At 49.0% G+C, this 18,196-nt stretch overlaps 1 protein-coding gene across 1 annotated transcript; it reads right to left on the bottom strand.

Annotated features, from left to right (window-relative positions):
* Positions 1-11,837: 11,837 nt before the first annotated feature.
* ZFP36L1 (ZFP36 ring finger protein like 1) lies at positions 11,838-15,407 on the bottom strand. Its single transcript, XM_082284216.1, has 2 exons — positions 15,199-15,407; positions 11,838-14,366 (listed from the first exon to the last, which is right to left on the bottom strand). The coding sequence occupies exons 1-2, from the start codon at positions 15,253-15,255 to the stop codon at positions 13,416-13,418; spliced, it is 1,008 nt and encodes a 335-aa protein (XP_082140342.1). The 5' UTR covers positions 15,256-15,407; the 3' UTR covers positions 11,838-13,415.
* Positions 15,408-18,196: the final 2,789 nt, after the last annotated feature.

Below are 18,196 nucleotides of genomic sequence, written 5' to 3'. Positions count from 1 at the left end.
TTTTATGGTTTTTTTTTTTCACTTGAGAATACCTCGAGGGAAATTCTGAATACCTTGCTGTATGGGTTCATTGGTATTTATATCTGAGCTGCAGTAGCAGAGTTGTGTGAATATTGAGTAATGTTCCAGGCAGAACTCAAACAAAAATAATTGAGTTTCCTCATCGAACAGAAGCTGCTTCCCCACCTAAATAGTAATTCTCTATTCAGGGAAGCACCCAGGGCTTAATCTGTTCATTTTCCTCTCTTTTATTGTCCTTTTTTTTTTTTTTTTCCCCAAGAGGGTTGTTCCATTTAGAAATTATTAAAATTCAACCAAACCCTATGTCAGAAAATCATTAAAAATGAAAACCAGTATTTAAATACCACTGCACCTAAGTATGGCAATGGGTTTCAGCATCTTCTGATAAAGCTTCTAGCAAACATGATACATCTTTTCTGGCCTAAAGTAGCACAGAACCAATTTCCTACACAAAATAATGTGCCCAGCACTATTTGAGATTGTTCTCTTAGTATGAAATTGTTCAGGTAACACTCATGAAAAACGTTGCCGTGATATCAAGTCCGTGGAAGCAGAAGAGTTTTGTTTGATCGATGACTCACAGTGTCAAAAAAAGCAATGCTGACTTTCCTCTGCTGTCAATGCGGTCCCCCAGAGGGCCTGGGAGGCAGCCAGGGTGAAGGGGAATTCTGTTTCCATGACTCATCCATTCCTGGGCTGCAGTGGAGACAGCCAGCAAGTGGTCAATCAGTGGCAATTGTCATGGGGAGTTGGTGCTGAGGATGCTCAGACCATCAGCATATTTCACAAGAGCCATTTAAAAGGGTTTCCTCTTCAGGAAAGTGAGACCAGAAGCTGCCTCTAAACCTGAAAAATGCCACCTGTACTTCTTACCAAACTCCTACCTCAAAAACCTTCCACTGTGTTGTTTATTTAAAAGTGGGTTTTTACAGTATTTTTAGCAATGATGAGAGTAAATCAAAGCACTAACTGAATAGTATAGCAGAGCTGTAAGAGCCAGGGGTGTACACATCAGGCAGAAAACAGCAAGTGTGCTTCAGAGTAGGAATATTTTAGAAAGTATTGTAGGAGAAGACATTTAAAATTCCATTTTCTAATCAAGTCTTTCGGTAAGTCTTCCCCCTATGGCACATTGTGTTCTCAGTGCTCATTAAAGTTCCTAAAGACAAAGAAATATGTTCAACAAAATAGACAATAGAAATATGCCTCAAAAACCACTGTAAGTTCCCCACACTTGTTCGGGTAGGCTTCCAGCAGTCCCACAACACAGCTGGATTTATCTAATCCTCCATCTTAGAAGGCAAGTCTTATTTCCACCAGACCTCTTTCCAGCCCGCCCCTTGAGCCAAGCCTTCACTGAGACAGTAAAATAAAAATCCTCTGTATTTTTCTTTAGCTGGGTAGTTTTCAGTCCTTTCCACGTTGCTGAAGGAGCTGACACTCATAACCTGCCTGGTTACTCATCCTGTGCCCGGCGCTGCGGGGGAGGCAGGTGCGATGGGAGGGGAAGAAAGCAGCAGTTTATGAGAGCAGCGAGTACACGGTGAGGATGCAACTACTGTCCTGGAAGACAAGGTCTCTTTTGCAAAGCAGCTTCCCAAATCCATGTGACAGACGCGGGGACATCTCAAAATCCTCCAGGGCACAGTGAGGCCCTCCCTCACCCGGGGTCTCAGCGGGCAGTCAGGCCCACCATGCATGGCCGGGGGGGTGGCTGCTGGGCTCAATGGGGGCTGTAAATGGACACTTAGCAGCCGTGTGCTGGATGGCCCTACTTTTGTTGCTATGCATGCACTCATCATTTAAATCCGGCTTGATTTCCCTCTGAAAGCTTGCATTGCAACTAAAACCAAACCAACCAAAACCCAAACATTAAAAACAGGGGGTGTTTTAAGAACAATTTTGTAGTACAGCAAACTTCAAGAAGGAGTAGGCTCACTTGTGCTAGGTTCTGTACAAAGGCTGTTCTTGAATGAATATGGTCCCATATGATCTTCTTTTGTCCAGGGCATACGGAAGCTGCTCCAGAAGACTGGTAATCTTTTTCCGTGGTGCTATCCAGGTCTGAAATAACTGGGGTGTGGTAAATCTACGCTGACGTAAATGAGAGAAGGTGTTTTGAAGAACCCAGGAAAGGGAGAACAAATAAAAACCAGAGATGTTTGCTGAATGTTACACAAGAAAAACCTACTCTGTTTTCTGTTTCTTATTTTTGTGACGGTAGAAATTCTCCTCATTTTAAATTATAGAAAGGAGGCCAGAGCCGGTATGATTTGCCTCAGTGAACCAGCAGCAACCAAACAAGAACACTGGCAATGAACCAGCCATGATGATGTTTAGAATCTGAAGATTCAGAGCTCCAGCTGGATCAAAAGCTGGCCCCTGCTTGTGATATGGGATGAACCCAAACCTCACAGCCACATGCAACTGAATTCGGGTCAGCTGGCAGTGGGACTCCATACTGAATCACCAGTAGCACTGTCCTCAAGGCAGTGACAATGTCTTTCTTGGTTTGGCCTTTTTTCCCCCCTCTCTCAAAGCCACAGAAAGCTGGGGAGCAGACTTGTGGTACTTGCTGAGGACAAAAACCTCCTTTGCTTGCTGTATTCATTTGCTAAACAGCATGACAGCCTGTCAGGAACATTCTGAAACATTGTTTGGGCTTGATTTTTATATTCCTTTTCCTCTAGCAAAGTACCTGCAAGTTTAGTACAAACAAATCAACACAGTCAAGCACAGCTTGCAGCCGAGCTACATACTTCAGTCTTGAACTACTGAGGTTTTGGATGATGTCAGTCTGGTCTCCTGAGGGCTGCTGTTGTCATCAGATAGTGGGGCTGATAAGGCACATGTTATGATGAGGCGTGCTGTTGGGTTTAATCACAGTATCGTGCATGAAGAAGGAAAGAAAGCGGTGTATTTCCTGGTACAGTACCTTGATAAGGCTCTCGCTGCTTCATAGGTATTTCCACCACAGTCCTCTCCACTCAGCATGCTACAGATTGCTGACAATCTGAAAGTACAAACAGTGCTAGGGTGCAAAAACCCAGTTCCTCCATCAAAAACATGTTTGTTTTGGACTTTTTTTTCTTTTCCCAATCTCAATTTCACTCGCTCTCTTCTTTTTTTTTTTTCCTTTTTTTCCTTTTCTTTTTTTTTTTTTTTTTAATTTTATTTAATCTTTTACAAAGCAAGACCCAAAACAGCTGTTGAGAGCTGGACAAAGAAGTACAGTCAGTTTCTGCAGCAGGTTTTTTCCCTGTCTCTCATTCCCCACTGCATTTGGGAATCACCTGAAATCTAGCACAGCCTGAGGATTTGAAGGCTCCAGCCCCCACCAGCACTGGTTTCCACACTGCTCAGATGCTCACTCCTGAATTGCAGTTTCTTCCTCTCTTCCTGGTTTACTTCATATTGAACATTATTATTTGTTTTACTAGCAGACCAAATTACAGCATTTCAAGGACCAATTCTGTGTGTCAGAGAGCACTGAAAAGGAGCTGGTACATTGCCTTTACCTGGAGCTGGACTGGATTTAACTTTTTCAGCATTCATGTTTCCTGTCCACTTTTTGTGTTTTACTCAGATGAATCAGAGGAAGAGGCTGGATCCCTGATCATCTTTCATTGCCACCTGTGGGAAAGAGTCATGGCAGCCCTACTCCTACCAGTAGGAGCTCAAAGAAAGATGTGCAAAAATTGAAGTAATCTACATTTCTGCCAGCTTTGGCCTTTTCACAGTTAACCTCCATGCACCAGAAAAAGGTGCATAATATATTCTTTTGAAATTCTACTTATATAAATCATCATCTTGGACCTCTCTATCTACCAGTTTTTAATGAAGAAAGAGACACACCACTACCTAAACTTGCCAACAGAAATAAAGTGCAGATACCATTGCTGGAACAATGTCTGTCTGATATTGCTGGTTGTCCAGCTCATCCACTCCTTATGGGTACTTAGATTCATTGTTTCTCTTTCAGCAACTAAAATAAGATTTTATTGGTTTGGGGTTTTTATTTGGACACACTAGGCATCTACTCTATCCTCTTTCCGTACCATACCACAATTGGAAACCAGATTCTTGTTGCTGAAATCCTAACACTGGTCAAGAGTGATTCCTAAAACCAGCCAGCCTGCTATTCCGTTTCCAGATGTTAAGAGACAATATTGTACTTGCAGTACACCCAGAGGTGCTCCAACATCCATCAGTGAGGATCATCACTGCTTTGTCAAGGAGCCTCCTTTCTAGGGCAGAACTTGATTCTAAAATGTTGGTGATGTGGTGGCCACTGGTGAGGAATGGTGGATGATGTGGTTGATTTAAATAACTTGGCAGAGTTATTCAGAAGGGTGAAGCAGTGCATGGTGAAAGGCTTGCTGTACTTTTCTATACTGACCAACACTTGGCAGGACATTGCTGATACAATGGGGAGATGACCATTTGTGATGAACAAGGAGAGACTGTTTCTTTTTCCAGTGCATGTTTGCCCCTTGGAAATGAGCTGATCAGGGAGGCCACAGGGCCAAACTCTACAGCTGATTTTTTTTAAAGCCAGACAATTTTATGACCGCTGTTAAGCGCTGTAATTTATGTAAACCAAGATAATGGTAAATGGAAACAAATCAACTCGTGTTTCAAAGCTGATGTTCCCTGGGGATAGGGAATAATGTCTCTCCTTCAGGGAGAAAAACCAAAGGGCAGGACTATGGCTTCCTTTGAGTGCAGTGGCGGGGCCCCTGGGCTGCTCCAGCCTGACGGTGGGGTGATAGCCCAGGGGTCCTGGGTGCCATGAAGCACAGTGCTAATATCAGAGCTAGTTACTAGGTATTATATATGCACACATGTTCATACACGCAACCAGAGGGGATAAATTCTGCATAATCAAGCACCCACCACTGCCAGACCGTGTGAGGGGAGCCAGGACACCCCACAGTAATGGGGAAGGGCCCTGGCTGGCAGCACAATGCTGTGACAAGAGGTCAAACTCTGATTCCCATTGTATTCCTTGTAGAACCAATACACTTTGGCATAGTGCTTTTCTCCTGACCTCATCCCACATTAGGCTGGGAAGATTAAATTTACCACCTCAAGAACCAAAGGCAGGACAGCACCACCAAGTGCAGAACCAGGATGAAAATGGAAGTCCCGGGTGGGTCTAGGGCAGCCTATATTTTTCGCAGGCATGGGAAGAGAAGCATGAAAAGGTTTTGAGAATCATATTCCCTGGGAACAGGCTAGAGAAGAGAACAGCTGGCAGGAAAGCTGAAAGGTAAAACCACACGTGCTATTTTGTGGGACTTTGTCTGGAAGATGGGCTCCAGTCTTGTTAATCAAAGGCAATGGGACAAAAAGTTAGTGGCCACAAACCTCTACAGGAGACATTCAGGTCCAGTAATAGGTTACATATAGAGAGGTTAAAATTCCCTGAGCGTTGAAACTCCCTGACAAGGGAATGCTGTGCGCACCTCAGTGCTAGAGACATTCAAGGCTATCAATAGTCAACTCCCTCTGCCTTAGAGATGGTTTGAGAATAATGAGTTCAGTCGGTCACAATTAAAAGAGAAGGTCTGGATGACTCACCAGAAGTCCCTGCCAATCTGGATGACACAATGATAACCCCACAGGCCGTTCTGCCCTCAATTTCTTACCAACTGCTCACTTTTGAAACAAACTTTTACATGTTTTCAAAACTTCTCCAGTTCCATTTTCATCCACACTGGAAGTGTTTTTCTGGTCAGAAAAATTGCTGGAAGAAAGAAAATATCTTGGTTAGCAGATTCAGTCAATGAATCCAAAGCCCACATTACCTAAACCTAAGAGGAAAATCATCTTCTGCAGCTCTTCTAGCTCTTTTGGCTGGGCACCCCAAAGAGGGTGTGAATTAGGTTTGTTCTCAGTTTTTCAATCATATTAAGTTTGTAAGTATAATAATGGGGGGGGGGGGGGGGGGGGAATTGGGTTATTTGTAAACACAGCACAGCTCTGAGTCTCAGAGAAAATAAACAGGGAGCCTCTTTGCACATTTTCACTGATACCCTTTTTCCAAGCAAAAGTGCACCTTTTACACTCTGCTGTGGGCCTTTAAGAAAAGCTTTTGTCATATCTTGTGACTGTAACTTCTTAGTAAACCAGGACTTTGCTAGTGCTCAAAAGCCCTAGCAGCATCTCCCAAGCTGTGAAACACAGTATATTCTCTCTCCATGTAGCTGTAATCAAGGTAAATCACAAAGGTTCCTACCTAAGACTACTCAAGAAATCTCTTTATAGCAAACACAGCTAGAGCTTTAAGAGCTTCATTGGCATTTGTTCCATATTGCTTAACGTCTCCTTAGGGGCCGTGGCTACCATCCCAAACAACATTTCTATGGCTTGCGTGGCTACATCCTTTTCCTGTGAATCAACGTTGGCATCTGCTCATCCAGAGTATTCAGGAGAAATATTTGCTGTTGCCTGGAGACTGTGACAGGAGAAAAAGTATCTGGAGTCCTGAATTATTTTTGCAGCTCTTTCTGTGATACTGTGCCACTGCCAGACAATCCCCTTTACCTGGCAGTTGTATCTCTAACAGGGTTTTAAAACCTGTGGAATAGGTACAGTTATATTTGCCAAGTGCCCCAAATACCTGTAAAGTCCTCCCAGGCCTGTGTGTGAAAGGCATCATGTAGAAACTACAAAATACATCAACACAGGCCAAGCAGACTCCATCCATCTTTGTCAACACCGTCATTGCTTGCACTTTCTGTCCTCCCGGGGAGGGAGATAAAAAGCCCTGCAGGGAGAGCAGGACTCCGTGGAGCACCCCCCGACCGGCTCATTTGCTGAGCAGTGGTCTGGTAGCACGGGAGGCACTGCAAACACCCCCTGCCTACGGCTGTGCCTCCACCCGGCTGCTGTGCTGGGACCTTAAATACACACAGAAATGCTGAACCCTGAAATGTTTCCACCAACTCCAGTTGTTAAAACCTTTCACATCCCACCGACAACCGCTCACATATGTGGGGGATGAGAAAACTTCCTTCCCCCCAGAGGTGCAAGAAAACTCTGGAGCTGGCAGTCACGTGCTCCACAACAGCCTTACAACCCGCAGGATCCTGGATGGAAAAATTTCACTTCCATGTGTTGACTAAGTTAATGTGGTGGGGATGGTGGGCGGACATAAAACAAAACTATGAAAAGAGATTAATTTGCAGCTGGAGCCCAGGCAGGGAGAACTCCAGTCCTCTGTTTGCTCAGAAAACGGCAGCTATTACCAAAACCCAGTCAAAAAGAAAAGGTTAAAGCGGTGGTAATAAAAAAAAAATCAAAACCGGGGGGGAAAAAGCAGCAAAAGTGAAACAAAGCCTCTCTGGAAATTAACATGTGGAATTCAAAACATTTGCAGTATAATAAACCCAGGCGAGCCCATAAAGCTGCACCAGCCAAAAGGCGCTCTGTTCTGCCTACGAGGAAACCCGAACCGGCGTCACGCCTGGCAGCAGCCGCCCCGCAGCCCCGTTTCCTCCCGCCCCATTGCAGAGCTGTCTTGCTCGCTGCCCTCGGCTATGTTTAACGCTGCCGCGTCTGTTTCCACTCTAACCCCTTCAGTTTGGAGGAGGAGGATATAAATCAGCTGCGGAGCTGCCCACAGGGCTTAGTCACAGCAGGTATTGGTTTAGGGTGTCTTAGAGGAACTTTTTTTTTTTTTTTTCTGGGAGTATTCTAGGGAATAAGCACCGGCTTTGTGAGGAAAAGGCGTTGCTGAATGGGCCAGAGTCTCCAAACAAAGGACATTTTACATCACCAGGCAGAATCATCTCCCAACATTTTGGACTGAACTCAGCCTCGAGAGCAAGAGCTGTACTTGCAACTTCCCAGTAGACGCTTGAAGCGCCCCCACCGAGCCAGTCTCACCATCTGTCCTAGTGTTCCCAGTCCTAGAGACCCTCTACAACTCCTTCACCCCTTGCTCCCAGCTAACTCCTTCCTAACCCTGGTTTTGCTGCTTTCCTCCTGCTTATGGCTGGTTCATACACCTCAAACTGCTTCTGCTATGAGCTCCCCCTATCCCCTCTTCTTGGGGCCCAGGTAAGAAAGACACCATTCTTCACTCTTAAATGTTTTGCCTGTTTTCACTTCACTCACCACACTTCTGCTTGTTGCCGGAGCATCTGGTCACTCAGCACACCACCCCTCTGCAGCAGAACTGCCTCATCAGCCCCACTGCAAGGTACCAGACCTCACATCTTCATGTTTGCCTGTTGTAATGTAGGATGCTGGATACTATCCATGAGGATAATAGGCATGAGGAGCCCCCATGAAGCACAAGCCTTTCTCCCCCTTCCAGGCAGTGTTTCTGTGTCAGTGCTGCCCCTGGACATGTCTTCAGCCTCCAGCCCCCACAATACCCCCAGCACTGAAGTCAGGAGCCTCTTTGTTCACACACTGACCACAGCACCTTCTCCCAAAGCCTCTTTCTCCAGACTCAAGCACATGCTAGCTTTCCCCAACACAGACCACACAAATTGCAGCAATTAGCAAGTGTAAAGGGTATGCTGTGGTTTTTGCCTGTATTACTGCATCTTAATAGTCATTCATATCCTTGGGCATGGTCATCAGATAGTATCCAGCAGGCTACATTACCCAGACCTTCCCCTCAATTTGATGCTCTTGAGCCCCACTGGAGAGGCCCAGTTTATTAGCCTTTATGCACTTGAACACCATTACTATTCAGACTCTAGACAGCATGGCTTCTTTCTCACCCATGCTATCCCCATGCTCTGTGGACTCAGTCTCTAGCTCTCGATTCTAATGGTGACCCCATCCTTTCCTACCCCACTTCCATCTCCTCTCTGCTGTGCAAAGGCCTGGCATAGCCCGTTCTTCCCTAGGTGATTTGCAGCTGCAGCCTTAAGTCCCATCCACAGACCATTGCACTTAACTGCATAGGAACCATATGGACTGAAAATTTGAGCCAGCTTGTAAGTCCTCCACGCATATTTCTTCTCCAAATTCTTTCCCTCTCAGCCTCCCAACTTCATGACTACACTGATGAGACAAACTCTGTTAGGACCAGGAACTTGGAGAATTTCAGGGTTCCTTTTAAATGGTATTTTTTGTCACTTGCAATCTAGCATACCACATCTATGTACAAGTGATACTAAATGAAGGTTGGCCAAGTTAAGTTCCCAAATGCCTTTAAAAACAAAACCAGCAGCAACAACAAAAAAACCCTATTTGACTTTTCATCCCTCTCCTATGATGTTCAGGAAATGAGATGGTCCCTGCTTCTACAGGCCCTATTTGAAGAACTGAAGGTGTTTTGACACAAAAGCCACAGCTAGCCCATAGCAAAGAAGTGAGTAGTCAATAGTGTTTCTGGGACACATACAGCTGTTGCAGGAGTCAGGAAGGAGGGAGGCAGGTACCAGGGTGGGATCTGAGACACCTGGAGCTCTGTAGATCAAAGTCATCACATTATTCCATACCAAGAGGCAACTGGCACAGCCAGCCATACACAATGGCTCTAATTTCCAAGATATATTATTGAGGGTGGATAGCACTAGACTCACCTGACTTCAAAGCCAAAACCAGCAAATAACCTGTATCCCAGAAGCATGGACCTAATCCCTTCTTAGAAGGAGCTCACAGGAAGCATCCATGACTACAACAAAATGTATGCAAAGAGAAGCAAGAGCCACCATGTGTCCCCCTGCCCCACAGTAAGAACTTCAAGTGCAACCTGTAAAGTGTACTGAGGCACATTTTGCCATGGCACCTTACAGGCACCTTGCTCTTGTGGAAGCTTCTCTCTGCCCTGCCATGCCAGACATGCCAGGAGAAACTGCGCCAATGCACAGGCCAGCCCTATTTTATGGCCACCCTGAAAGTCCCATGCACTAAATCAATTAGCCAAAGTGAAGGAGCCTGTGAGTCAGAGTAATGTGTGTCTCAAAACTATCATGTCAGCATAGCCTATTTATACTTTTCTGAGCCTTGGCTAGGCTATTACCAACCATGGTAGGTTCACCTAAACAACCACCAGGTGAACTTGCTAACCCTGTGAGAAAGAGCATGCACAACTCAGCCATGGGAAACACAACAAAGGAGAAGTCTCTCCAGAGTATCTGCTGCCACACACCAAAGCTGCAACGAATCCTAATGGTATCAGATCAGGTAAATCCTTTCATTGCTGAAGGCTCTTGCATCCTGTTCTGCTCTTCTCTATCCCCTGTGTGAACCAGCTCAAGGCTGGTTTCAAAAAGCAAAACACAGAGTGACAGAGCATATATCATTAATAAACTCACAGGAGAAGAACTGTGCTGGCTTCCCAGAATCAGTGCACTCAAAGGACAAGGGAAGTACCCAAGTACCATGAGCAAAGACCTACTTTTAGCACAGCTTCCTGGTTGCTTGTCATACCAACAGCATTGTGCAACTGATACAGCTATTTTCTTCATAAATTATTAACTGGTGTAACAGTATAAACTGACTATTTGTTTGAAGAGCTGCACAGAAAGTCCAGAAAGGAAGCAAGCAGTTTCAAGCTCCATGTGTATGCCCTGCAATAGACTTGAGATCCTCACCAGATCAGATACCTCTCACTCTTCAGGGGCCGTCAGCTTGGCTCCCAGCAGCAGATGAGGCACACCTGGGCACTTGCTGCAACTGGGAACAAATCTCCCAGGCAGAACCCATCCCTCACATGGGGCTCATTGCCTTTATGCTCAGGAGCAAGGCTGCAGTCAACAGTACTTCTAAAGGCCAGCAGTGCTGAAGTTGTGCCTGAGGCTCTTCCCTCAGGGATCAGCACCCAGACCACACCATGTCCTAGTTTACATCAGTATCTGCCAAGCAAACTCCCCACGCAGCTTTTGCAGTGTTCAAGGGAAGCAGCTTCCGTCAGCAACACTCTTCTTCCTCCAACTTTCCTCCACCCAGCTCACCTTTAGTGCCAGACTGCACAAGTGCATAAAGCCAACAGCAGAGAAGGTTCACCGGTGTTAAGCGTTGAGGTACCCTGCAGCTTTTGTTTGGCAGGAACTTTTCCAACATGAATTAGGAAATCTGAACATTGAGGCATGTTAAGACAGCTGAAGGATTGGTGGTTCAGCAGCAACATTTCAGCCTCAATTTGGAAGCGAAAGCTTGCTCCATAGACCTCAAAGGCGAAAACACATACCACCACAAGCAGTGCTGGCAAGGATGCGTTCCTAGATAAAACCAGTGACCTAAGAAGTTTCTGGGATTGCTGATACTCCCAACATGTACAAGGGCTTAAATGCAACAGCAGGATATGTGCATACACTTGAGACTTTGCTGGGGGTTCATGTTCCTCTTCCCCACAAAGCAGCAAACAGCCCCTCTGTGCAAGCAGACCAGGACCACTAACAAGCCAGGACTGAAATTTGGAATACCTGTAACACTTCAACATCCCACTTCAGCCTCACTCAAAACACACACAAGCCCTCCTTGAAGGGGAAGAAGCTATGCAGGAACACACAAGGCACACAAGCAACAAAAGCCAATCCCAGCTTTAAGCTATGCTGACCAGAAAGAAGTTGTCAGAAACAGACTGAGTGACTCAAGCACTCCTTAGAGACAGAGAAGGTTAAGAGGCCACGAGGGTAGGTCACATCAAGTATTTGCTGCCACTGATCTGCTCCCAAGCACTTGCAGGGCTGGCCCACTGAATGACTGAGGAACGATGGAGGCATGCCTGAGCACACTGTGGGTAGTTCAAGGCTCAAGAGAAAGGAAGCATGTACAGTTGTGGGGTTGTCTAAAACCAGCCCCTCAACTTTTGCAAGTAAAACCAGCTCCACTGTTAGTTTCTTGAAAAAACTTGGGGTTTATTGATTTAAACTGCAAACAGTCATTACAAAAGAGATTCTCTTTTAAATAAACTCACACAAAGAGGAAGAAAAAGCAGTGTAGCGAACAGTAACAGGGGGAAAAAAAATTACATTCATTATTCTCTTTGTGCCAGTCCCATTCACCTTGGCAAGGAAAACTCCAAACTTGGAATACACAAATGCAAAGACAAACTGTATTTGGAATGTCTTCAGATAGGCACTTTGAGCCCAAGGCTCTTCTCCTTGAATAATCTATACAATTAAGAGGAAGAAAAAGGTCTTCCTTCCACGTTGTCTCGCAACAGAGATCAGGTATGTACATTCTAAAGCCCAGGTAAGTAAGACCCGGGAGAGGGGAAGAGAAGGAGAAGAGAAAAGGCAAAGATGCACAACAACTCCATTTGCAGTCCAACACAAAAAAAGGGGAAGGGAATTCTAAAATAAATAATCCAAACACAGTTTTTGCATTTTTTTAAATTAATTTTTCATTTTTTAAAATAAAATAACCAAAAAAAGTGTAAAGTTACAAAAAATGTCATTGTAGTATAATATATTAAACTGTGGGGAAAAAAGGAAAAAAGACACTTCACAATCTTAAGATTAATATGGAAGATCATAATTTAAACATAAAAGAATATATTCTATGGATTCATCATCCCGATAAATATGAACAAAATTAAAAAGCAAAGGTTTCGGCAATAAATACGTTTTGATAAGTTAAATAAGCTTTTTATATTGTTGTGCAGTGACAAGCAAAATTTGCTCTCCAATTTCTGAAAAGTTATACAAAATTAAAAACCCAGAAAAAAAAAATAATAAAAAGCTTGGCGTGAGTGCTCTAAGATAGGTCTAAAGTACTCTAGAGCAAAACCATTAAAGCTATGTCTACTGGAACTTTGTTTACACGAACTTGTGTGTGTGGAATGACTTCTGTTGGCCCCACCCCTCTATTTCTTTATTTGTTTTAAGATGTCACATGTATGCATGGGGAACTTTTTAGCACCAAAATCAAGTCTCTCATAGTCCATCTGTTTTTTGCTTTTTTTTTGTTTTCTTCCTCCCAGTCGAAGTCCCACTCATGTTACAATCTTTGTCCGTTCTCAGCTTTTCTTCCCGCAGACCTGAGTGGATCCAGGCAAGTCTTTAAGGGGAGGGGAGAAAGAGGACTGGACGTTAACATCTGCCCACATGCCTGCAGCCTAGCAGAAACTGGCCAGTTGGGAAAGGACTGGGGAAAGGGCGATGCAGTACATGGCCAGTGGAGGGAGCCGGATTCGGACATTTCCTGCACATCTGGAAGTGCACAGAGCTGCTGGTGCCCTCTGCAGCTGGAGAGGTAATACAGTCACAGTGAAAGTGTTAAAAGGCACTAATTTTGTAAACGTTATTGCTTCTCATCGGAATTTTGGCACTTAAGGTTTAAGCCAGTGGGTATTAGGCAGGCAGGTGGACATGTTAACATCCAGCTTGGACTACTGGGGACGAAGGGGGGGGGGGGGGGGGGGGGAGTTCAGCTTAACATTGTAATAGAGGTGGGGAGGGGCAAGAGGAAACCCCAGATTAGTCGTCGGAGATGGAGAGTCTGCTGAAGATGGGAAGACGTCTTGAGGTGTCCAGGATAGGGGAATCTGAGCCGCTGTGGCTGCTGCTGGAGCTGCTCAGATAGCCCTCCTGGTCAGAGAGGGAGTCCTGAGGACTGGGTGGCGAGTCAAACAGGTTGGGGGACTCAGACATGGGCCTGAACAAGAAGGTGGTGGGGGAGCTCCCACTGGGCACCTGCACCCCCATGCTGGGGGCAAAGAGACTGACCAGCTCCTGGCTGGAGAAGGTGAAAGGGTTGCTGGCGCAGTCAGGCAAGGTGGGGGAGCCCAGCAGGTCGTCAGCGCTCAGCATGGGCGGCGGTGTGATGGAAGTGGGGCTGTCCAGCAGCCCGCTGGCAGCAGTGCTGGGGAAGCCGGCAAAGCTGAAGCTGTGCTGCAGGCGGGGTCTGTCGGTGACGGCGGGCTCCCGGCTCCCCGCCACGGCGCGGCGCTCCTCCGCGTTGTGGATGAAGTGGCAGCGCGGCCCATAGGGGCAGAAGCCGATGGTGTGGAAAGTGCGGCACAGCTCGGTCTTGTACTTGGGGTGACGGGTGAGGCTCCGCAGCTCGTGGATGCCGTGGGCAAACTGGCACTTGTCACCATACTTGCAGGCACCGTTCTCCTCGAAGGGCCGGCACAGCTCCGTCTTGTAGCGGCTGGAGTTCACCTGTCCGCCAGGCTGCTTTTGCTGCAGCAGGCGCTCACCACCCTCGGAGAAGGAGCGGTCCCGAAAGCGGCTTTCCCGGGGGCCCAGCATAGGAGCCGGCTCCCCTTTCAGGCTGCTGAGGAGCTGGTTCTGGTGAAACTTGGAGTTGGGCAGAGTGACAGAGTGCCTCCTAGGGAAACCCCCGCCCGCCGGGGTGCCCACCGCCTTCCTGTCCAGCAGGCACCCGCTGACACCCGAGGGGCTGTAATTCAACATCTTGTTGCTCTGCGGAGACAAAGCAAGGGCCGGTCACGTCAGTGCTACTGCCACCACCTCCTCCGACGTCCCCACGCAGCCCCGAGAGCGCGGCGCAGCACCCCACTGCCGCGGCCCGGGGAGCGGCGGCCGCCCGGCTCCCCCGCTCCCTCCCTCCCTCCGCAGCCACATCTGCTGCAGCCCCCTCCGCTGCCCCACCCGAGGGCCCCCTGCTGCGCCCCTCCCCGTCCTTGGCGTAGAGCGGTCACGGAGCGAGCCGAGCGCCCGGCACGGGGGGGCGCCCCAAGGCTCCGCGCGGCGGGAGCGCTTTCCTGGGAGCGTCCCCGGGGACGGCGGCGCGCGGGAAGGGCAGCGCGCGGCGCGGCGCCCGCCCAACCGCTCCCGCAGCGCGGCCGGCGAGGGGCGGCCGAGCCCGCGGGGAGGGAGCCCGCCCGTCCGTCCGCTCTTCCTCCCGCCCGGCCCCGCGGCAGCGCCGCCGCCCGCCGCGCCGCGCCCGGGCGTGTTGTAGCGCGGCGGCCCCGGGGGCACGGGAAGGATCCGGCCGCCCCGCTCGGCGCCGCGGCTGAGCCCGCCGGGAGCGCGGGGCGGCTCCCCCACCCTCCCTCCTCCGGAGCGGCCGAGGCGGGAAGCGCGGGCGGGAGAGAGCCCTGCGCCCCGAAACGGAGTGGCCGCGCTCGGTCCCCGCCCTGCGCTCTCCGGTCCCAGCGCCGAACTTGCTCACGACCAGAAAGCGATGGGGGGGGGGGGGGGGGGGGGGGGAAGGGGTGGAAGCCCGAACACGAACCCCAAGGAAGCCGAAAAGCCCCGAAGTTGGCGGCGCAACCCCCGCCAGCGCTCTTACCTTGCATAAAACTTCGCTCAAGTCGAAGATGGTGGGCGACACCAGGGCTGTGGACATCTTCGGCGAGCGAGGGGGGGAGCGAGTGGGGCAGCGGCACTCGGACACGAGGAGTCACGGGTGGGTAAGGCACAGCCTCCAGCGCCCCTGCTCGCAGCCTCCCCCCGCCGCCGATGCCGCCGCCACCAGCCCGCCCGGCCGCCGCGCCCGCTCGCCGCTTCCAGCGGGTTCGGGAAAAGCTCAACTCTTATAAAGTTTCTGACTTACCCCGGGAGGAGGAGCCGGCGGCGAAAAAGGGGAGGAGGAAGAGGGCAGGGTGATTGACACCGCGACTAAATCACCCGGGCGGGCAGGCCCAGAAAAACTTTCGGGAGGAAGGGAGGGGGGGAGGGGGAAAGAACGCAAAGCGGCGGGCGGGTGGGCGGTCGGTCGGGTGGCGGTGCCGGGCCCGCCCCGCGCTGCGCCGGAGGGGGGCGGTTGTGCGGCCGCACCGAGCAACTCTGCGCGCGTGTCCGTTTGTGCGCGCGTGCCCCCACGTTGTGCGCGTGTGTCCGCGTGCGTCCGCGCGTTTAACGCGGGACGCGCGCGAGCGCCCCTCCGGCTGCGCGCGCGGCCGTCCCGTCCCGTTCCGCGCGGCGGGAGCGGCGGCCGCGCGCCCAACGGCCGTGCTGGGCGGCGGCTCCGCGCTCCGCCGGACTTTTTCCCGCGGAAACCCAGCGGGGGTCGGCCCGCTTGGATTTAAACTGACCGGACCCATGTTCGGCGCGGCCGCTCGCCCGGCGTCTGTGCGCCCTGGAGGGCTTTGTGCTGATCACTCCCCGCCGCCCCCCTCCCTCCCTCGGAATTTTACTCCTTTTTTTCAAAATTTTACTGAAACCTGGCAGGCTCTGCAAGGGGAAATAGCTCACATCCCCAGTAATTTAAGTTGTTAAAATACGTGTCTGCCCTTTAAAAGGGTATTTGATAAATCCTGCCTTTTCTCCTAGTCCCCAGGACTCCACACTGTAAAACTGAAAAAAGAAAAAAATAAAGAAAATAAGGTCTCTAAGCAAGTAATCTGTTCCAGCTTTTAGTAAGCAAAGTATGATTCAATGATTCATACTGATATCGGTATGGCAGAGACAAGGGGGGAAGATGGTGGCAGTTTCTGTATAAAAATAAAAATAAGCCAAACTGTTGAAGGCTTGTCAATACCAGGGCGCCTCAGCGCACTCATCCCCTTCAGCCCCAGCTGAGGCGAGGCTCGCCCCAGCTGTAAGTTCGGTGGGTGTTTCATCCGAGGCTGAGCAATGGCATCTGGGCCCTCTTCCCCGCGCAGGCGGGCGAGGGGGGGCCCTGCCCCGGCACTGCAGGCTCTTCCTCCTTCCCTGCACTCCAGCTTGGCTGGGAGAACAGAAACCCCTGCCTTGGGCTGCAGAGCGCTGACCCGAGCGGCCATCGCACCGAAAACTTCAAACAAATGATCCACTTCCTCCTCTGTTTGCTTTGGAGTCGCGGCATCTGGACTTTGCGCTGGCGGCTGATCTTTTTCCCCCTCCTTTGGTCTTCAAGAACAACCAAAATAACCAACCGAGAGAAATGCCCACAGGCTCAGGCTATTCCAGATTTTTTTAATGATCATTATTATTATTATTTACTCAAGGAGAGCAATCAGGTTCCTCGAATTTCCTTCTCTTTATAGTTTCTTGTTTTTTCCCCTTCCCTTGGCCAGAAGTGGGGAGTAGACAGGGGAGCGAACAGCCTATTATTTTCTGCAGTTGTTTACTCGTTCTGTAGATGGTGCTTGTTCCCAGGGCTCTGAGCCTCTCTATAATTAAACCCATTTTAATTGTTAGTTAGAAACGTCATTTCGGGGACTTTCCAAGAGTTACCGAGAAAGCCAGCCGAGATAACTATTTCACTACCAAGTCGCTCCCAGCTTGGTTTTTGCCCGGTTCCTCCTGTCGTCCAGCCACGGCATGGGGCTGACCTCGGATTGCAGCAAGCCCAGGGCCGGCAGCCCCTCCGCCAGCACAGCCCTCTGCCCCTGCTGCTTTTGTGTTATTCGCTTGCACCGTGTACATTTGTTTTGGAAACTTGGGATTTACGGCTGCACATTTCCGCCGATCAAGCGGCAAAGGCTGAAGCCGAGAAGGAATTTTTTTTCCAGTGATTTAGCTTGGCAAACCCCGACTCCATGGTGGTCTGCCTTGCATTGCTTGTGCACATGCTCAGCTCAGGAATTTAGCTGCTCACCCCACCTCGTGGCTAAAAGTCAGAGCCCTCCAGGCCAGAGTGGGAATTTGTGTGGGCATGAATTCACACTGAGCAGAAGAATGAAAAAACTGGAGCCTTACACCACCTGCCAGAGCCGTGCCAGAACTTCGATAGATGCAAATGAATAAAGATAGGTAAATGAATAAATGAAAGTCAATTATTAAAGAAGATTACTGAAAAAGTGAATGAATGCAATGCCATGCTCACTAGCGTTCTTGTGTGGGTCAATCCATCCAGGCCCAGCACATTCCAGTTGGGATACTACAGCTGGGCCTGGGAAGAAGGAATAAATGTCCAGAACCTCCCAAGCCCTTCTCTAACTTGTCCTCAGCGCAGAAACTGCTTTTGGAGCCCTCTCCTTCCCTGGGTCAAATGCAAGCAGATGCTAAACTTGTCACAAAATACAGAGGGAGAAGATTCTGCATCAGACCCGTGCACACATTTAGCAGAGAAATTAAGAACCACTTTCCTGCATGAGAGCTGAAACAGGTCAGAGTGGCCAGAAGGCGGGGAAGAAGAAGGGGGCAGTGAATGAAATGATAAAGGCAGGAGGTTTAAAGGATTACTTTTTCCAGCTGCGTGTGTGTATATAAAACTGTGGGCTTGTTGGCACATGATACTGTGGAGGTCAAAAGTATAAACTGGGTCAAAAAAGCAATTCGACAAATTTATGGAGGAAAAGTCCCTGGAGGTTTACTAAAGGCAAAGGCAAACCTCTGCGACATGTTGATGGACAATGCACAGC

The sequence above is a fragment of the Coloeus monedula genome (genome assembly GCF_965178545.1).
Source record: "Coloeus monedula genome assembly, chromosome: 6".
In the NCBI taxonomy this organism is placed as follows: Eukaryota; Metazoa; Chordata; class Aves; order Passeriformes; family Corvidae; genus Coloeus; species Coloeus monedula.
Note: the sequence above shows the minus strand (reverse complement) of the source record. Positions and strands in the feature narration are given on the sequence as shown.

Coding starts and splice junctions, on each gene's coding strand:
- ZFP36L1 (XM_082284216.1), bottom strand. CDS start 15,255: ATGTCCACAGCCCTGGTGTCGCCCACCATCTTCGACTTGAGCGAAGTT. Junction 14,367..15,198: donor TGAGCGAAGTTTTATGCAAG/GTAAGAGCGCTG, acceptor TTGTCTCCGCAG/AGCAACAAGATGTTGAATTA.